Below are 21,586 nucleotides of genomic sequence, written 5' to 3' on the forward strand. Positions count from 1 at the left end.
TGCTGAACCATGTTACCTATTAATTACTTGTGAACACTCTGGTATCCCTAATGTTTGGGTAACATGTGGGTGAATTTTCCCCCTTGATCTGTCAAGACATTCTGGAGAAGAGGATTTTTAAAGGTTTAGTCTTCAGAAAAAATAGAAAAAAAAAATCATCACTGTCAAACCATGTGACCTCTGATGTCATAGGTGCAGAACTTTTTGTTCCTCATGGATAGGCAATCATAACTGTAAAATTTCACCTCGACCTGTTCAGCCGTTTGAGAAGATTTTTGACGGTTTTTATGTTAAAAAGAATATGGCCGTCGAACCACGTGACCGATAACATCCCCCTTGTGTAAGTTGGATAAGCGGTTGCAGAGAAAAACCTAGAAAATTAATATGGACATACGTATGGACAACACGAAAACATCATGCCTCCGGTGACTGTCAGTGGAGGCATAAAAAAAACCCCCAAAACCCAATTCACTCCTTGATTACTTGCAATCTGTGAGACACAACCACCCATGCTAATGCAGCATAAGCTGCTACACCGATACTTACAGTGTTAATCAGCCTCAGCCGACAGGTTTTATAAGCCTTTATTGCAATGCAAGGCACCCCTCTCACCAATGGGAAAATGAATAAATCCAGAGATACGTTTCTGGGTTGCAGATAACCCGTTTGATTAAAAAAAATAATAATTGTGGTAACAGCAGTGATGGGGGCACAATGTGCATTAGCATGGCAGCATGTATGTATGTATGTATGTATGTATGTATGTATGTATGTATGTATGTATGTATGTATGTACAGTGCCTATAGAAAGTCAACACCCCCTTTCAAAATTTTCACCTTTTGTTGCCTTTTCGCCTGGAATTAAATCAGACTTTTTCCACCTTTATTTATATATTGCAACTCACAACTTCCAAATGAAAAGCAAATTCCACAAATTTCAGAAAATACAGTATCTATCTATAATTCCAGCAATGTGTGTGTATGTGTGTATGTGTGTATGTGTGTATATATGTGTATATGTGTGTGTGTATGTGTGTGTATATATGTGTGTGTATGTGTGTGTATGTGTGTGTGTATGTGTGTGTATGTGTGTGTGTGTGTGTGTATGTGTGTGTGTGTATGTGTGTGTGTGTATGTGTGTGTATGTGTGTGTATGTGTGTGTGTGTGTGCGTGTGTGTGCGTATGTGTGCGTGCGTGCGTGCGTGCGTGCGTGCGTGCGTGCGTGCGTGCGTGCGTGCGTGCGTGCGTGCGTGCGTGCGTGCGTGCGTGTCCCCGCTGTTTCTCGACAACCACTGGTCCGATCGAATTGAAACTTGCCAGATATATTGCTGGGGACCTGATGTGCCTTTTCAAGGTTTGATATTAATCGGACAAGTGGTTCCCAAGTTATGGCCATTTATTTACCAAACCAATGACAAGACACGTTGTTGCGTGGGCGCGGCCGATGGGGAAGGGAAGCTCAGCTGCGTTCCCCAATACAGGTTACAGCGTACGGGCTTCCGGAGAGTGATGACTTCGTGTATTCTCATAATTTCTCGATTTCTTATGCGCATTTATAGATAAACGCAATGCCCCAAGTTATGATCGTTTTCATATTAGACGGTGCATAAATTTCGGTAACAGAGTGCTGGTCTGCTCCGAACCAGGAAGTAATTTTTTTTCTCTCTTCTCTTCTCTTTTTGTTTTTCCTTGTGACGACATTGCGAAAAGGTAAAATACGTTGGCGCTAATAGAATAATTGGCCATTAAAACCTAAATTGCGAATCATCGTAACTGTGATATGCGAACTTCTGCGCCGCGCACTTACGGGCATGCAAGAGCGAATAAACGGCCTGTGTGGTTGTTGTTTCTTGCTCGCAGTTGGAATATTTATATATTCTTTTTTTTTATTTTTATTTTTATTTTTTTTAAACGGGCACATACTGGTATTAAAAATAAAAAAAACTCGAATATCTCGGTTGGAAAGGTGTCCACCCCCTTGAGTTAATAGTTGGTGGAAGCAATTTTGACAGCAATTACAGCAGCGAGTCTGTTCGGATAGGTCTCTACCAACTTTGCACACCTTATTGGGCAATATTTGCCCATTCTTCTGTATAAAACTGCTCGAGCTCAGTCAAGTTGTGTAGGGAGCGTTGAAGGACAACAATCTTCAAGTCATGTCACAGATTTTCGATTGGAATTTGATCGGAGCTCTGAATGGGCCAATGAAGGACATTTCTATTTTTGTTCCTTAACCACTCCAGTGTGGCTTTGGCTGTGTGCTTCGGTTCATTGTCATGGTGAAAGGTGAACCTCCATCCCAATTTCAGCTTTCTTGCAGAGTGCAGCAGGTTTTCCTCCAGGATTTTTCTGTATTTTGCTTCATTCATTTTCCCATCTTTCCTGACAAGTGCCACATTCCGTGTTGATGAGAAACATCCCCAAAGCATGATGCTGCCACCACCATCCTTCATAGTACGGACGGTGTTCTTTGAGTGATGTGCTGTGTTGGGTTGGGTTTGCGCCAAACGTAACATTTGGGTTCTCAATCTTGGTTTCATGAGACCACAAAACATTTTGCCACGTGGCTTCAGAATCTCCGGAGTGATTTTTTGCATACCTCAAATGGGACGCAAGGGGGGATTTTTTGAGTAATGGCTTCCTTCTTACATCCCACTGCACAGGCCAGACTTGTGGGGTGCTTTGGATGTTGTCACATGCATAAAGTGACCAGTCTTTGCCATAAAGGCATGTAGCTCTTTCAAAGTTACCATTGGCCTATTGGTGACCTCTCTGATCAGTCTCCTCCTTACTTAGTCATCCAGTTTGGCGGGACGGCCTGATATAGGCAGGGTCTTGATGGTAACATACGCCTTCTACTTCTTAATGGTTGTCTTGACTATGATACAAGGGATATTCAAGGCCTTTTAAATATTTTTATACTCATCCCCTGATCTGTGCCTTTACACAACTTTATCCCGGAGGTCTTTTGAAAGCTTCTTGGTGCTCATGGTTGAATCTTTGCTGTGAAATGCACTACCCAACAGAGGAAACCTACAGGAACAGCTGATTTTATTTTGAAACAAAAAGGGCACTCGGTAGAGCACATTCCTCCACCACGCAATGCCTGATTCACGAGAACATATCAGGCCTATTACAATTTTGAAATATCATGCTATCCAGTACGATATCGTGTTTTGGTACTATCCCTCAATAAAGAATCACTTTAAATGTTAAATAATTCTCACATCCAGATCCAGATTCTCACCAAAAGTGAATCAATTCTTCCTTGTACACACCCGTGTCCACCAACTTTCGTCAGAATCCGTCCATAACTTTTTGAGATATCGTGCTACATATCGTTTATGTCCCCATCTCTCAACGGTGAGGAATCACTTAAAAAAAATTCTAGTGGTCCGATCCGGACCCAGATCTTCACCAAAATCGAATCAGCTCGTAATTGTCACACTCTGAACCTGTCCACAAAATTTCATCCTGATTGGTCCACAACTTTTGAGATATCCTGCACACAAACAAATCATGCAGAGCACGATACTTGCAAAATCCACCCCCCTCTCCAAAGGTTGTCATGATACATGAAATTGTCCATTTCATCTTACCGTCTGTCTGTTCTCAGGTACCGCAAAAACGGCTGAACCGATTGTAACCATTTTTGGGTGTGTAATCCTGGGACCCCTTGGAGTAAAATAGGCATAAATATAATAACATGACCCCCTTGACGGCTCCCATAGGGAGTGGGTGCTTCTAGTAAGTGCAATGCGAAACATGCTCATACAGTGCAGATAGAGAGTCTACACCCCCTTTTAAATTTTTCACCTTTTGTTTCCTTCTAGAATTTTGTGGATTCTAGAAACAGCTTTTGTGGATTCGAGAAAAACAGAAATAAAAAATATGCAATAGTTTTTGTGTAACAGGCAAATAAGTGATACAAGTCAGGGGTGGAGTAAACAGGCAGAGGCGGCGGATGTGGTGGAGGCGGCGGATGTGGCGAGTCAAATTTGGAATAAACTGAATTTATTTCAATCAAGAAGCTTTAATCTAATCTATTTTGTTATTTTTTAGGTGAGCAACACTTGGGACTTGCTGTTGCATGATGCAAAATTGATTATTCAACTCGTTATTATTCAGCAAACCCTGATCAATATGTACAAACTCCTAAAAGAGATCTAGTAAATATCTTTACATAGTTATGTATCTAGCAGATTCTCAAGATTAATTTGGCACTTGAATTGTCCAAAACGGCCAAAGGATAACTGATCCACATCCAATTTACTCAGAAAGGGTGAATTCGAGATAAACACGAAAATGTGTTTTCCTTGTAATGCATTATCCATTAAAGTTCATGATTAAAAATACCATATTCACCGTTAATTAGTGGTTTTTGCTAAGTTATTTATCACACAAGTGCATGTAGCTTGGTGATGTCTATCAACACAGAGAAAACTGAAAAATTGAATATTTTGACCCTGTAACGCAAATGATGACCAGTTCATGAACTACGACCACAAGGGTAGTTATCGGCTTGTCGTAAATACTAACAATTTTATAAGACTATTCCAGCTAAATCTGGTCCAAAGTATGGTCGCCAAGTTGTCAATTTATCGTTGATCATATGTTGGCTTGGTGTGCTGCAGGCAGTAACAGCAGATACACTGAAGACCACCAGTAGATCAGCCACATACTCGTAAAGAGGTAATCATATTAACCTTAAAAGCAATCGGGAGTTAGCGTGTACGTAAGCAACTCTACCATGTCATTCCTGAACCACAAAGCTCCACAGTAGTTGAAAATTCCCAACTTCCCAAACATCATTCTTTCACTGTAGGCTCAATGGCCCATCAAATGAAGAGGTAAAGCAGTGGCTTACCTGGTTCGTATGACCACTCAGGTATGGTTCAAAGTCCTCTTCGTTCACAGACTCTTTTGGGTGCATCGAGCTGTTCTGAACTGCGGGATTAGACAAAGATGGACCCTGAGCTCACAACAAAGGATGTGGTGATCTTTCCCATTGAGATGACAACATAAGATGGCTTGCTCACCTTTTCCACTGGGTCTTTTAGGTTGCTGGACCGAGTGAGAATAATGGGCATGAAGCATGACAAAAAATAAATAAATAAAAATAAAGCATCAACAAGAAGTGGTACAGAGAACATTGCGAACACGTGTGAGATTGTGGGAGCAGATGGATAGTGAGACAAAGGAATGGGGATGAGGAGAAAAAGGAAAAGTGTTAGATCAGTCAGTGGCATAAAGAACACAAAGTGAAAATTGTTTTATTGCTAACGATCAGCTATAGCAAAACTTTACGGCTCACTATCAAACGACTACCGAAACACTACACCAACGGTTCTTTTATTTACATTGATCCGAGGCTCGGTGTTGAGTTTGTACATCAAATCACATACAGGACAAAGACATTCGTAGAGATCAGTGCACAATGGACAAATCAACACAATAATACGCGACACGTCTCGGAGGTCTGCACATCATGAGCCAGACCTTCAGATGGGAACTCTGTAAGGCCAATCCTATTCTAGTCTTAACTGTCATTCACCTTTCTGGTTACTCGACACCTCTCTGCTTATGTTGTTGTAATATACCATGGATGCCTGAGATCAATGCCTGTTGGACCAAAACTTTATTTCAATCGATACAGCCTTAAGATTTTGTATGTGCATTCCTTTTGTCGTTTGGAAACGTATGAAAATTGTTCGCATACTTTCCATCAAACGTAACACTTCTCCCACTGAGTAGCGCGTCGCTGCATCCACTTTCCGCTGGTACCCCCGGGGCCTCCGTCTGACCAACCCCCAGGCAGATGCCTGGCCCATCCCCATCTCCTTGACATGCTGATCAACCTGCTGCAACCACAAGGCATGTGGTCGGCCCATTGGCCTCCTACACTCACTCACGAGGATCCTTCGCTGAGAGAATCTGGTGAGCAGGATCAGCATCAGGAAAACGAGCCACATGTCCAGACTGCTGCAGCTGACACTCACAGACCATGCAAGTAGCAAATCTCATTTGAGTCTCACTCAGCAACCACTCAAACACAAAGTCTGACCAGCAATAGCCAAGGATTCTCCAAAGAGACCTGGTACCAAGGAAATCAAGTCGCCATCTCAGATTCCTGGTCAGAATCCAAGTCTCACATCCGTAGAGCAAGAATGGAAAGCACCAAGGACCTGAAAACTTGGACTTTCATCCTCCCGCACAGGTTCCGGCAGCGCCACACCCCATGATCGATACAGTGAATCCATGACTCCCCAAGCCCAACCCAGACGTCTGTTGACCTCTGGCTCATAGCCAGCAGAGACATGAATATCACTGCCAAGGTAAGTGAATCTCTCCATGACCTCAACATCCTCGCCACAAACAGGTACAGACAGGATCGCAGCATCCAAGATGTCATTGAAAGCCTGGATCTTAGTTTTGACCCAGGAAACCCATAATCCCAGCGGCTCCGACTCCTCATTCAGCACCTCGAGGGCCTCCAAAAGGATATCTAGTCTCCACAAAGATGGCTGCATTATCTGTGAAATCAAGGTCAGAGATCTTGATATTCCCAAACGATGCACCACAGCTTGATCTCTCCGACATCCTCCCCAGAATCCAATCCATACAAGTGCTGAAAAGTGTGGGGGCCAGTACACATCCCTGAAGAACTCCAGCAACAACTGGAAATAAGTCAGAGATGGTACCACCATATCTCACAGCACTCTCAGTACCAGAGTGTAGTTCAGACATCAGATTGATCAGTTTTGGTAGCACCCCACGAAGACCAAGAATCCTCCAGAGGACATCCCGATTCACTGAATCAAACGCTTTACAGAGATCAACATAGGCTGCAAGCAGCCCCTGCCAAAACTCTCGTCTACCGAAACTGATGAACCTATGCTCAAAATCAATCATGGAAAAATCTAAATTGGTCAGAGGTTCTAGTGCTAGACCCAAACTCGAAGAGTTGCCCTCCCGAGCTGAATCAGTCAAGCCGGGTTTTGCTGTGAACTCAGAAAATAACTTGGATATTTAAGTGGAGTACAACAGAAGTGGAGATACATGAATTTAACATGTGAATATATTTGCATTTTAAGACAGATGAGCATACCAGAGCTCATACATACATACATACATAAATAAACAAACAAACAAACAATCGGTCGTGACATACGCATGCAGATGCAAGTCGCATAATCGTGAGTAGCAAACAACACGCTTGTCCAGCAAGTGTGGCATAGGTCTACGTAGTTCGCAACTCCAGTACTGGTCTGTACTGTACTTCAGCATCCACAATTAAACGTGAAATATGCTTCGTTATTTGAAGCAGATTTCAAAAAGAAAGTTCAATATATCCTGAAACCTGCAAGCATGCTTAAAGCAAGGCTTCATGCACCATCTGTTCGCCAACGAAGAAATATTGAATGCGGGTATGGGAGAAAGTCCCATACTGGCTTGTGGAGACAGTGCTACTGAGACAGTTGATTGGAATGAATAAAAAAAATCCAATGCTCCAGATCACAAATTTAAGAATCTCCACATTCAATTAACTACTGATTTGATGTGCTTTATTGCACTTTCCCATCGTATTTTGCAATCCGTATATCCTTGATTCCGTATGATTTACACCAGGTTCGTAAACATTAGTTGATCACAAAGTACGTTTTGTTGCCCGTTTCTCTTCACGTCTGGTTACACTGAAAGTTATTTTACCCCGATGTAAATGTCCACCAGGGTTTCACATGGTTAACATTGTTGAGATAGTCTTGCGTTTTGAGTGACCACTCTGCAAAAAAATAATAATAATAACGTGCCAACACATTTTCATGTCGCTCAGCACGAGAATTTAATCATGTGAAAATTTCTACTACTACAGAGATTCGTGTTTGTGAAATCTGTGAGAGATGTAAACGACTCTTGGTATTTTTTCTTTTAAGTTCACCTGTTCGAAGAACAGAGCTACAGCGATACCCCCGGCGTGAGCATCAGCGTGAAAATGTTAAAGTTTTTGGTGCAAGTTATTTCCTTTCTAATGTTTTTATCTAACAGACTATTTTTTACTGATTACAATATACAAATACATATATTGCTTTAAACTTATTTGGATCAGACTTCACTGCAATGCTTTATAAAAAAATATTATTAGACTAGTCTTTTAGAAACGATAAATGTATAAACAGGCGAGCATTGGGTGGCATTGACACCAACTCTGTGGTATTATTGATGTAGTGAAGTTGAAAATAAAAAATTATTTCAAATGTTTTAAATTTTTGACCTGTTTTGAACTTAACTTTTTTGTAGCACATCAACGTTAAAGTTTTTGGTGCAAGTTATTTAGAAGCTTGCCATTCATTTAATATGTGTATTCGGATGCTGATATTTGGCATGGAGGTTCCTTTGGGGTATACTATTGGTGTAGTGAAGTTGAAATTAACAAATGATTTAAATTTTTTTTAGCTCGCCTGTTCAAAGAACAGAGAGCTATAGCGATACCCCTGGCGTGAGCGTGAGCGTCAGCATGAGCATGGAAATGTTAAAGTTTTGGTGCAAATTATTTCGTTTCTAATGATTTTATCTACCACACTATTTTTTACTGATTACAATATACAAATACATATATTGCTGTAAAATTATTTGGATCAGACTTCCCTGCAATGCTTTATAAAAAAATATTATTAGACTAGTCTTTTAAAAACGATACATGTATAAACAGGCGAGCATTGGGTGGTTTTGACACCAACTCTTTTTTTTTTGCAATAGCACTCATGTCAATATCGCTCCTGAATTTTTTTGAGAGCGATTGCATTTGCTCAAGTATACTGTACGGTGCTTCGGGAGCACATGTCATGCTTTGCCTTTGTACTTCAGTGTGCATAAACATGTGCATTCTCGACCTCAGTGGGGAAATTTGTTTGTAAGTTGAAAGTATCCACAATATAAATAGCTGACTGCTTATGTGTAGCAGAAGTGGAAAAGGGGGGGTTTTCTGTAGCAATTCTTGCTCGCCTTCAGTAGTGAATGCGACCAAGATAGCTTTAAAAATAAAAAACAACAAGTGAAATCCTTCAATACAGCGCGTGTGGTGAAGCAAATGAGTACACTAATGTTAAAATATGCAATTTATACTTTTTCAGTTGAAAAAAAATTTAAAAGCATACTTAATATTTGAAATGTAAAAATCTTATTATTATTGTGTTAAGCACCTTTATATACAACAGAAGGTTACGTTTTACACCCCTGAGTTGTGGACGGATTCGGATGAAATTTTGTGGGCAGGTTGGGTGCGTGACAAGGACGAATCTATTAGATTTTGGTGATATCCGAATACTAAAAATTTTTTATTCTAAAGTGATTCTTCACCATTGAGAGATGGGGCCAAAACAATACATAGCATGATATCTCTAGTAAGTTATGCACAGGATAAAACAAAACTTTGTGGATGAGCTGGGGAGGTGATAAGAGCAAGCCGATTCGATTTTGGTAAAAGGTCCAAATGCAGATCCAGCCTATCAGTGGGCTACAAAAGGTAAACGGTTCAACCTGGCAGAGGTATGCACTCTACCGATTGCAGTTCTAGTTCTAAATGTTCTCATTTCACCCTCTCCTAAATTCATCCTTCAAACTTCACTCTTCCCTTCATTACTTCTTTTAACCCATCCTTCTCATTTCACCCTTTAAATCAGTGGTTCTGAACCGTTTTCGGTCAGCATACCCCTTGTTCTCAGAAGTAGATTTGTACCTCCCTGAGACTTCTGCCCTTCCCACAAAATAAAAATATACCATCAGAGATGGGGAATCCCCCACCATTGAATGAATAAGGTCATACATGTTCCAGATAATGAGGGAGGTGAATTGGAAACAAGACAACATTTGGTCATCATCTCGAAAAAGTTCCCCAGGGGTGAGGAACGTAGTAACCAAAAATAATTGAAATCAGATAAGCGGTTCTCCATTTATGACAAAAAATTTTTTCAAGATGGCCGCCCCAGTCGGCCATCTTGGATCCGGCCACGCCCAAAATCAATAGGGTTCTTACTTTTCAGGTGGTACATGTGTGACCCAAATTTCAAATTGCGTGCGTGCCTGCCAGTGTGCCTGCGTGCATGCGTGTGCATGCGTGCGTGCGTGCCTGCCAGTGTGCCTGCGTGCGTGTGCATGCGTGCGTGCGTGCCAGTGTGTGTGCTCGTGCGTGCGTGCGTGTGTGCCAGTGTGTGTGCTCGTGCGTGCGTGCATGTGCGTGTGTGCCAGTGTGTGTGCGTGCCAGTGTGTGCGTGCGTGCCAGTGTGTGTGTGAGTGCGTGCGTGCGTGCCAGTGTGCGTGCGTGCCAGTGTGCGTGCGTGCCAGTGTGCGTGCGTGCCAGTGTGTGCGTGTGCGTGCGTGCGTGCGTGTGCGTGTGTGTGCGAGTCAGTCTGTGTGCGTGTCTGTGTCTGTCTCCTCCATAACTATAAAACGTAGCGCGTCTCCTCCATAACTCCACAACCATAAAACGTTGCAACTTGAAACTTTACATGCATACTAAGAAAACTCCAAGGAAGTGCAAGAGTGAAAATTGGGTGTTTGGGTTAATTAAAACACCCCTTTTGAAGCCAATTAACAGTCTTATTTAATTATATCCTTCATCAGGCGATTTCAGCCACCTTGCTCTCTGAATCTTCAGGCAGTTCCTGGGTAACCTCGCTGGGATCAGAAGCTGCCATGTTTTTTTGGCCTGCTCAACCTTGCCTTGAAACAGGCTGCAACTATATCTAAACGATAAAGTTGTTGTTTTCACTTTCCTCACTCATTATGGAATGCCTGTACATCATAGCTACGAATCACTGGGTACAATGCAATGCTTATAAAACGCCCGGAGACGTCAGCTCCGGGAGGTGTATGTTTAACGCATGGCTAATCATGTGCCAAATGAGCCGTTTGTCAACCTTTTTGTTTGAGTGCTAGTTTGAATGCTAAAGCCACTTTGCGAGTGCTCGCCAAGCTACGTGGTTGTTCATTTCGGTACAACTACCCATGCTCTCAATGGAACATCGATTAGACAGACTTTATTCCACCTGTGTCAGGCCCTGCAGTTCCATGCGGTTTGTGCCTCAGGTGGTGTCTCATCCACTGAAAATGTGTAATTTTATTTTTACAAGACATTGTTTCGTTTTACCTTTTTGTGCGATCTCCTAATATAATCCACCCCTCACTTCAATATCGATACATATAAAAACAATAAAGTCCATCTGACCACGTGTTTGCCGTGATCTGGTTTTGAAAGCGGAGAGCAAAAATCGACATTTTGTGTTCTGGGTCTTGATATATTTTTCAATTGAATTTTGTTAATTTCCCACTTGAATTCCTCTATCAAAGAACTCTGTTTAAAAGAAAATCTTTGTGTTTGTCGTTTTAATGTATTTTATGCGTGTGTATGTATATAAACTGAATTACCATCATGGATGATAGGCGAAAACATCGGGTTTTCGAATACCGGGTTGGCATCCAGCGCCCTACCTGTGCTATACCGATGTGTGCCTGAGGACCATACAGGTTAAGCCCGAGTGCCCACATACTAGAGTGCTTGCGATTTATGTTCTGGCTAGGCTCGCCCCTAAAATTGCGAGAGAACAACGCAGCACAAGGACATTTGGGATGGCTGTGGGGGTTATTCAGGCACTGTGGGTTGACTAATCACATTGAGTGTGTTCCAAAAACCTAGAGAGCTAAACTGGTAGGTACAACCATGCCAGGCAGGTTGAGGGATAGGAAACGGACAAAGTATAGTCAGAAAATCATCTATGGCAGCGGGTAGATGAGGCATGAATTAGCGACTACTAATATACTTGCAAACGGTATGAAGTGCACTCCGCCTTAGAGGGGAGAACGGTTCAAGCGAACACCACGATCTACAATAGGACTGGCAACCACTGTAGACTATTTCTGCCATCGAGAGGCAAATGCCCGAGTTCGCTCGATCAGATGATAACCATCCCGGAAGTTGGTGTGTGAGCGTGTTGGTTGTTATCTCCATATGCGGGATTCAGAAGGTGCAACAAATCCCTTCCAGGTCTCGAAGTAGCCACTGTAATGCGTGTGTGTGTGTGTGTGTCTTTCTTCTTGGGACTACAGTGCAGTCATTGGTCTTTTATTTATTTGTCTTTTGGGATCCCAAGGGAACAGATGTTACTTCAAACTGGAGTTCATAGAACACCTTATCTCATGCAGTTTTGAGAAAGAATATAAAAACAGAATTAAACTGGAACTGCCACTTTATAACTGCTGGCAGTGATGACCGGGTACCCAGACGTCCGCCTTTGATACAAATACCGCCAAATGAGGCCCCACACGTTTCTCTACGACACAGGATTCACAAGTTATGGACCGAGGAACAGGCCACGTTCCATCAATTTATTTTGCACAAAGTTGACCATTTTTCCTGGACCCATCATCAGTATCAATTGAATTGCTATTCCTGTACCCTCAAACGCATGCACCTGCAAGTGAGCCTGCTGGAAAGCCAAGTGAGCATTCTGAAAAAAAAAATAACTCTTAAAGTTCCGATTCAAATAATTAAATAATTCTGGCTGCCAAACCGTGTGGCCGATTGGGTTGAAATTTTAAACTTATGTTTCCCATGTCGGCTAGATTATAATTGTGAAGTTTCACATATACTGATGCAGTGGTTCCAGAGTAAATACTACTTAATATTTTTCCTTCAATCCAACATGGCTGCCAAACCATGGGGCCGATAGAGTTGAAATTTAAACGCTTCATTCCGCGTGACTGCTCCATCATAACTGTGAAGTTTCACATTTAGTGATGCAGCGGTTCCAGAGTGAACATCAATTAATATTTTTCCTTCAATCCAATATGGCTGCCAAATGATGCATCATGCAGCAAAAGGAGGGGAGAACTTTTTGTTTGTCATAGAGAGGCGGTCATACATGTAAAGTTTCGCCTTGATCTGTTCAGCCGTTTCAGAGAAGACTTTTAAATTTATTAATTTGCAATCCAATATGGCTAACGAACCATGTGACCTACAACATCATAAATTTAAATTCTCCCTCTAATGGGGTAGTGGATCATGCTTGTTAAGTTTCCTGTTGATCGGACGAGGTTCGTTTTTCTATCCAAGATGGGGGCCAAACAATGTGACTTGACATCATCATTTTTACCATCTATGTAGACATGGTGGTATATGATAGTTGCCAAGTTTCACTTCGATAAGATAAGTGGTTCCAAAGAAAACATTTAATATTTTTCTTGAATCCAACATGGCTGCCAAACCATGTGACGTGTAAATTATTCATTAAGAAACTTGTATTCACCACGCTTGAGCAATACGCATGTGGTTTCCTCTTGATCTGGCTAGCCGTTCTGGAGAAGATGATGTTTGAAGGTTTTATGGTAAATTCAATATGGCCACCAAACCATGTGACATATCAATTAGAAATTAACAAACTTGTGAAAGGATGTCTTGGGGAACGTGGGTGTGAAGTTTTGCCTCAATCTATCCTGCCGTGCTGGAGAAGATTTTAAAAGTTTATCAATTTTCAATCCAATCTGGCTGACGAACCATGTGACCTATGACAACATAAATTTAAATTGTGCCTCCAATGGAGTCGGGGAACAAGTGTGTAAAGTTTCGTGTAATCGGATAAAGTGCGTTTTTCTATCCAAGATGGCCACCAAACCATGTGACTTGTGACGTCAATTTTTTTGTTTTTTACCATATATGCAGACATAGTGGAAGATGCACATTTTCGCTTCAATAGATTAAGCAGTTCCAGAGAAAACATTATTTAATATTTTTCTTAAATACAACATGGCTGCCAAACCATGTGACCTTTCAATTTATTCATAAACAAACTTGTCTCCCCTACCCAAGGAGAATACGTTTGTGAAGTTTCCCCTTGATCTGACAAGGCGTTCTGGAGAAGATGTTGAAGGTTTTATGGTAAATTCAATATGGCCACCAAACCATGTGACTGATCAACAATAAATTAACAAGCTTGTAAAAGAATATCATGGGGAATGTGTGTGTAAAGTTTTGCCTCAATCTGTCCAGTCATTCTGGAGATGTTTAAAAAAAAAAAAAAAAAATTCAAAACAAGATGGCTGCCAAAACAAGTCACCGATGACATCGTAATTTTTTTTTCTTAGGTGAATTGTTGTGAAGATGATGCTCAAGAAATTTCAGATTTTTCCCATGCAGCATTCCACTTGACGAATTTTCACCGGGATACCGCTTCACCGATGACGTCACGAAAAAATCATTATCAATTAAGTATGCTATCAAAAAAGACATACTACGCTGAAAATTTTGTGTCGCTCGGACTTACGGTTCCCAAGAAAATGCTTTTTAAAGCGAAAACACCCACAAATTACTGGCGGGAAAAGAAAAATAAGAAATAAATAAAAAGAAGAAAAACAATAGGTTACCCAGTCCTTTAGACTGGGAAAAACAATAGGTTACCCAGTCCATTAGACTGGGAAAAACAATAGGTTACCCAGTCCATTGGACTGGGGATAAACAATAGGTTACCCAGTCCATTGGACTGGGGATAAACAATAGGTTACCCAGTCCATTGGACTGGGGATAAACAATAGGTTACCCAGTCCATTGGACTGGGGATAAACAATAGGTTACCCAGTCCATTGGACTTGGGATAAACAATAGGTTACCCAGTCCATTGGACTGGGGATAAACAATAGGTTACCCAGTCCATTGGACTGGGGATAAACAATAGGTTACCCAGTCCATTGGACTGGGGATAAACAATAGGTTACCCAGTCCATTCGACTGGGGATAAACAATAGGTTACCCAGTCCATTGGACTGGGAAAAACAATAGGTTACCCAGTCCATTGGACTGGGATAAAACAATAGGTTACCCAGTCCATTGGACTGGGATAAAACAATAGGTTACCCAGTCCATTGGACTGGGATAAAACAATAGGTTACCCAGTCCATTGGACTGGGATAAAACAATAGGTTACCCAGTCCATTGGACTGGGATAAAACAATAGGTTACCCAGTCCATTGGACTGGGATAAACAATAGGTTACCCAGTCCATTGGACTGGGATAAACAATAGGTTACCCAGTCCATTGGACTGGGATAAACAATAGGTTACCCAGTCCATTGGACTGGGATAAACAATAGGTTACCCAGTCCATTGGACTGGGATAAACAATAGGTTACCCAGTCCATTGGACTGGGATAAACAATAGGTTACCCAGTCCATTGGACTGGGATAAACAATAGGTTACCCAGTCCATTGGACTGGGATAAACAATAGGTTACCCAGTCCATTGGACTGGGATAAACAATAGGTTACCCAGTCCATTGGACTGGGATAAACAATAGGTTACCCAGTCCATTGGACTGGGATAAACAATAGGTTACCCAGTCCATTGGACTGGGATAAACAATAGGTTACCCAGTCCATTGGACTGGGATAAACAATAGGTTACCCAGTCCATTGGACTGGGATAAACAATAGGTTACCCAGTCCATTGGACTGGGATAAACAATAGGTTACCCAGTCCATTGGACTGGGATAAACAATAGGTTACCCAGTCCATTGGACTGGGATAAACAATAGGTTACCCAGTCCATTGGACTGGGATAAACAATAGGTTACCCAGTCCATTGGACTGGGATAAACAATAGGTTACCCAGTCCATTGGACTGGGATAAACAATAGGTTACCCAGTCCATTGGACTGGGATAAACAATAGGTTACCCAGTCCATTGGACTGGGATAAACAATAGGTTACCCAGTCCATTGGACTGGGATAAACAATAGGTTACCCAGTCCATTGGACTGGGATAAACAATAGGTTACCCAGTCCATTGGACTGGGATAAACAATAGGTTACCCAGTCCATTAGACTGGGATAAACAATAGGTTACCCAGTCCATTAGACTGGGTACCCTAAAAAAAAAAAAGACATGGATGGGGACTGCGAGCAGCAGATTTGATTATATTCATGAGGATGTAACATGCTGTAATATTTTTCAGCGTACAGTACAGAACTGCTAAACGGGTTTTTGAAAGTGCCAAGAAGGGGATTTGTGTTATCCAGTGTTCAAATATATAATTCAATGGAAATATAATAAAGATTTTAATGCTGTCGAAAATTTCTTTTTGGAAGCTTACTGCCCTTAATGCAGCGTCTTTTACACCACCATACTGTATTTAACAAGTTACATTCGTTGATCATGCCTGTTGTTTGTATCATTCATGATCTCCCGAAAAACAGTACGTTTCCTGTTTGGAATGATTTTCAATTTTGTTTGACTACCAGACAGGCAGACAGATTACAGAAATCATCTCACTCCTCTCTGTGCATGTGGAATCGGGACAAATTTAGAGCTAAAGTACTGTAAAACCACAGGTTCTTTTTCCGATTCATGTTCAAAATATAGCATTCGAGTGAAATTACATTGTTCCTCGATCATAAATTGACGTTTGTGGACAGCCAGACAGACAGAGACAAGTAAAGGGAACAAATTGCTTAACTCCACTTTTCACTTCACACACACACAGGGTACAAGGAAATACAGTAAAATTTGGTTAAGGAATTTCTGTGAACCAGAGCAACCTTCCTCAAACTTCATCCTTCTACCATCAACCCCACAAACAACACCCACATCCCAAATGTTCCAGATGTAGACTACAAATTATTATTTTTTCACAAAGCTGTGAACATACAGTGCCTATAGGAAGTCTACACCCCCTTTCAAATTTTTCACCTTTTGTTTCCTTATAGCCTGGAATTAAATTGTATTAAATCAGAGTTTGTATTAAACTGTATTAAACACATCGTAGCCCACAACTTCCAAGTTAAAAATAAATTCTACAAATTTCAGAATATGAATTAAAAATATAAAACTAGAATATCTTGGTTGGATAGTGTTCACCCCCCCTGAATTAATACTTGGTGAAAGCACCTTTGACAGCAAGTACAGCTGAGTTTGTGGGGATAGGTCACTACCAACTTTGCACACCTTGATTGGGCAATATTTGCCCATTCTTCTGTACAAAACTGTTCAAGCTCAGTCAAGTTACGTGGGGAGCGTTGATGGGCAGCAATCAAGTCATTTCACAGATTTTCGATTGGATTTAGGTCTGGGCTCTGATTGGACCACTCAAGGACATTTATCTTTTTGTTCCTTAGCCACTGCAGTGTAGCTATGGCTGTGTGCTTCGGTTCATTGTCATTCTGAAAGGTAAACTTCCGTCCTGATTTCAGCTTTCTTGCAGAGGGCAGCAGGTTTTCTTCTCCGATTTTTCTCCGTGCATTTTCCCTTCAATCCTGACACATGGTCCAGTTCCTACTGATGTGAAACATCCCTTTAACATGATGCTGCCACCACCGTGCTTCACAGTAGGGATGGTGTTCTTTGGGTGATGTGCTGTGTTGGGTTTACAAACGTAACCTTTTTGCATTTAGGCCAAAAGTTCCATTTTGGTTTCATCAGACCATACATCTTTTTTCCACATGGCTTCAGGATCTCGAACGGTTTCTTGCAAACCTCAAACGGTACTCAAGCTGGGCTTTTTTGAGTCGTCATCGCTTCCTTCTTGTCACCCTACAGTACAGGCCAGACTTGTGGAGTGCTTGGCATATTGTTGGCACATGAGCACAGTGACCAGTTTTTTCCATAAAGGCAAGCAGCTTTTTTAAGGTTGCCATTGGCCTCTTGGTGGCCTCTCTTATCAGTCTCCTGCTTGCTTGGTCATCCAATTAGGAGGGACGGCCTGATCTCGGCAGGGTCTTGTTGGTTACATATGCCTTCCACTTCTTAATGAGTATCTTGACTGTGCTCCAAGGGGTATTCAAGGCCTTTTAAATATTTTTATCCCCATCCCCTGATCTGTGCCTTTACACAACTTTATCCTGGAGGTCTTTTGAAAGCTTCTTGGTGCTCATGGTTGAATCTTTGCTGTGAAATGCACTACCTAGCACAGGAAACCTACATGAACAGCTGACTTTATTCTGAAATAATCAGAATCACTACAATTTAACAGAGGTGGAGGCCAATTAACTTGGTATATGATTTTGAAGGCAAATGGTTACACCTGAGATAATTTCCAATTGCTCTAAGGTGGGTGGACACTTATCAAACAAAGATATCGTCACAGGTTTGGCGGGTCAGGTTAATCTCCCCCCCCCCCCCGACCCAATTTGTGGTGATGGGCGGTTAACACTGCCAGCCCGGACGGTCAAGCAGTCTTTCCTTAATAATAGGAGGTGGACACGTTGATCCTCAGAGATTCACGTGCACAGGAAGGGCATGGTGCAATGGCGAAGGGACGGAGGCACGGGAAAGCACAGCATGAGGGGGAGAGGGCGGTTATACTCAAAAGTTTGCTTGTTTGTTACGATTTTGGTTATAAAAACGTAGGAAAAAGACACAAGGGACAATTCCATACTGGGGGAACTTATTCTTAATCCCTATCTAATTAACACGGCACCACCACCCCCCACCCGTGCGGTGACACGTAACACTTAAGCTCACAGTTTCCCTACTTAATTACATTGAGACGTCTCCGACACGCCCACGGACCAAACTCTTCAATCCTAACTTCCCTATTAAATTCCTCCATCTACCCCCACAACCGTAACAATATTATAATTTTGTATTTTTATTGATTTTCTGAATTTATTTTTCACCTGGAAATTTTGGGTAACGATGTGTAAATAAAGGTGGAAAAAGTCTGGATTTAATGGAATTTAATTCCAGGCTATCAGGCAACAAAAGGTGAAAATTTTGAAAAGGGGTACAGACTTTCTGTAGGCACTGTACATTCAAGGGCTTGGACAAATTTCTACAAATGCTCTTGGAGTATCCTGAGAATCAGAAGAAATACCTTCAACAATAAAGGTGTGTGTTGGTGTTGGTGGAATTAAACATTTAAATAAATATATACAACCTTCTACCTGGTCATATCCTTTTTCAAGCTCCAAACTCAAGCTGGGTTCGACTGAGAGTAGGATCGCTAACCTTATACCATTAACGTTTAATTTTGTGCTCACAATCGCCTCGGCCAGGATGGCCTAGGAGGTACACAGACTTGCCATTAAGCTGTCTAGCCTGGGTTTGAATCCCGACCCAGCTATAAACTTGCATCCCGGTGATTCATCAAAGTGTGTGCCGTCCCTCGGATCAACATTAAACGGGAATCCTGTCTACCAGAATTTGTTGGTGGGCATTAAAGATCCAATGGTGTTCTTCGTAAAAAAAGAAGGCAAGCTATTGCCAGCACCCTAGCCAAATTACAATTTCCTGCTCGAACCAGCAGAGGGCATTGCATCAGCGGCACAGCCACGCCCTCGGCCAATGATGCTAACCCGTAGCCTTGTGCTGGATACGAAGACGAAGAGGTGCAAAAGAAGAAGAGAAGAAGAAGGCGTCTTAGATAAGATCACTGGATTTAGATTCAAACTCAGTGTGCTCCAAAATGTTTGAGAAGAAAGAAAAAGACATGACAAAATCGAGAGGTTAATTGAAAGAACAGTTTGCAAAATATATTAAATTATATCCGTGAGGCTTCAAAGGGACACACGAACAAGAATTAGGAAAACACAAAATAACCTCAATTTTCCACATCAATACCACTCACACAAACCTTCTAATTCCACTCCAATCACAACCTAGAAACTACTTCTACCCATCTCCCAATGCTTGGACCTTCCAACACCCACCACAACCCCTCCCCTTTGTTTCCATAATTTCAACAACTCCTCTTCCACCCCCATTCCATACTAACCCTCCATTCACCAAACAGACTGATTTCATGGCATCCCACCACACAACACTCCTTCCCCACACCTCCTTTGACCCCCCTTACACAGCACACCCCACTTTGTTGCCCCACCCAACGGCACAGCCACATTCCTTACCACCTGCCCACAGGACACATTCCTCCCAACAAACACACACCCCCTTCCTTTCCGCCTTCCGCAACCCCCAGCACATCTCCCCCTCCGACAGAACACGTCACTCCCACACATCACACACCCCCAATCCATCCTCCGACAGTACATGCCCCTCCCCCCAGTCACATCACACACGCCACTCCCCTCCCCCCCAAATTCCACAGCACACGGCCCCATTTTGTCACCCGACCTCTCCAACAGCACAACCCCTTCCATAACCCAAACCCAGTGTCTGACCCTTCATTCCACTCCCCCAAATTTCTCATGTTTCCCTTCCACCTTCCCCATCCCACCACACCTTCCCCATCCCTCTTCCAACTCGTACCCCCACACCTTCCCCATCCCTCTTCCAACCCGTACCACCACACCTTCCCCATCCCTCTTCTAACTCGTACCCCCACACCTTCCCCATCCCTCTTCCAACTCGTACCCCCACACCTTCCCCATCCCTCTTCCAACTCGTACCCCCACACCTTCCCCATCCCTCTTCCAACTCGTACCACCACACCTTCCCCATCCCTCTTCCAACCCGTAATCCATTCTCATTCTCCCTTCCTCAAACACCCAGCCGCCTTTCCTCTACACCACCAAACCCTCTTGATATTCTCACGCAACCCCCTAACGGCTGGCTCCTCCTCCCCCTTTTGCCCTTTTCCTCAGCGCCAACCTCACCTTCCCCCCAGCCGCCTTTCATCGCCTCACAACCAGTCCCACTACGCTTTTAACATCTCCTATCCCAACCCCCCCTTTTATCACTTCATTCTCCCATTCCTCAACAACCATACCAACACGCTATAAACTAACACAATCCTCTCAGCTAAATCAAACCTCCAAACAGGCGACTCTCACACATCAGTCATATATGTACCTGCTCGACGCTCGTCGCGGACATTATTCAGCGCAGAGCCCGCGCCGCCTTGGCCGCGCCGAAGCGCTTCACGAAGAAAAGGAAGCGAGCAGTGAGTATCGGCTTTAAACAGAGAGAGGCGGAGAGAAAGACAGGGATGAAAAAGAAATAGGAAGATATTCTTACACAGGCCTTAGGCCTCTAAAAGCACAAACTCGTTACAATGGCGGCATGCGTGGGCACCTCCCTCCCCCTTCTCACGCGTCACTTCCGCCTGCTCAGGCCACGTGACCAAGCTACACCCATTTCCTTCCCCATTCATAAAACGACACGTCGAGCTCGCGCTGACGTTAATCCATCATGGTTTTTTTAATGGTCTGATCGCTTTGCGTCGAAGATACAGGACGGTTCGTCCGAGCATGGAGGAATACCCTGGTCTTGCTTTGCGGGTGATTTGCCTTTTTTTCGGGAGTAAAATCCCTGAAAGTCTCAGGATCACGAGGAGTTTTACACTTACCTTCTCCGAATAGCAATTGGTTCCGGTTTGTTAGTCACACGACCCGTTCGTCCGGGCGATTCTTTCGCTTCTCCGTCAGAATAAGCACAGTTCGTGCTTCCATGGAAGACTGGAAAGGGTGTGTGTTGTTGGCTGAGAGTGTGCTCCTGGGTTTGCTTTCCTGTGGAGTCGACTGGGACGAAAACGACCGTCCTGGAAGGGCGCAGCATCCCGGAGCACGCCGCCCTTGGGTAGGATAGGGCTGTCCTTTTCACACACCGACTCACAATGGCCTTCTCTTTTCGCTGTCATTCGAA

At 42.8% G+C, this 21,586-nt stretch overlaps 1 protein-coding gene across 3 annotated transcripts in view; it reads right to left on the minus strand.

Moving 5' to 3' along the window:
* LOC147013270 (YTH domain-containing family protein 3-like) overlaps positions 1–21,047 on the minus strand; it is a 76,712-nt gene extending 55,665 nt beyond the window's left edge. The window contains exons 1-3 of one of the 3 annotated variants that reach the window (XM_085854961.1): positions 20,795–21,047; positions 5,041–5,065; positions 4,869–4,948 (exon numbers count right to left, since the gene is read on the minus strand). In XM_085854961.1, coding sequence (XP_085711087.1) covers positions 4,869–4,948; positions 5,041–5,065; positions 20,795–20,818 — 129 coding nt within the window. In that variant the 5' untranslated portion in view covers positions 20,819–21,047. The remainder of the gene's footprint in view (positions 1–4,868; positions 4,949–5,040; positions 5,066–20,794) is intronic. The other 2 variants (XM_085854962.1, XM_085854964.1) reach the window with 2 other exon arrangements.
* Between the last annotated feature and the right edge of the window lie 539 nt (positions 21,048–21,586).

The sequence above is a fragment of the Eptatretus burgeri genome, chromosome 14 (genome assembly GCF_056783735.1).
Source record: "Eptatretus burgeri isolate ZD-2024b chromosome 14, Ebu_testis_v1, whole genome shotgun sequence".
Taxonomy (NCBI): Eukaryota; Metazoa; Chordata; class Myxini; order Myxiniformes; family Myxinidae; genus Eptatretus; species Eptatretus burgeri.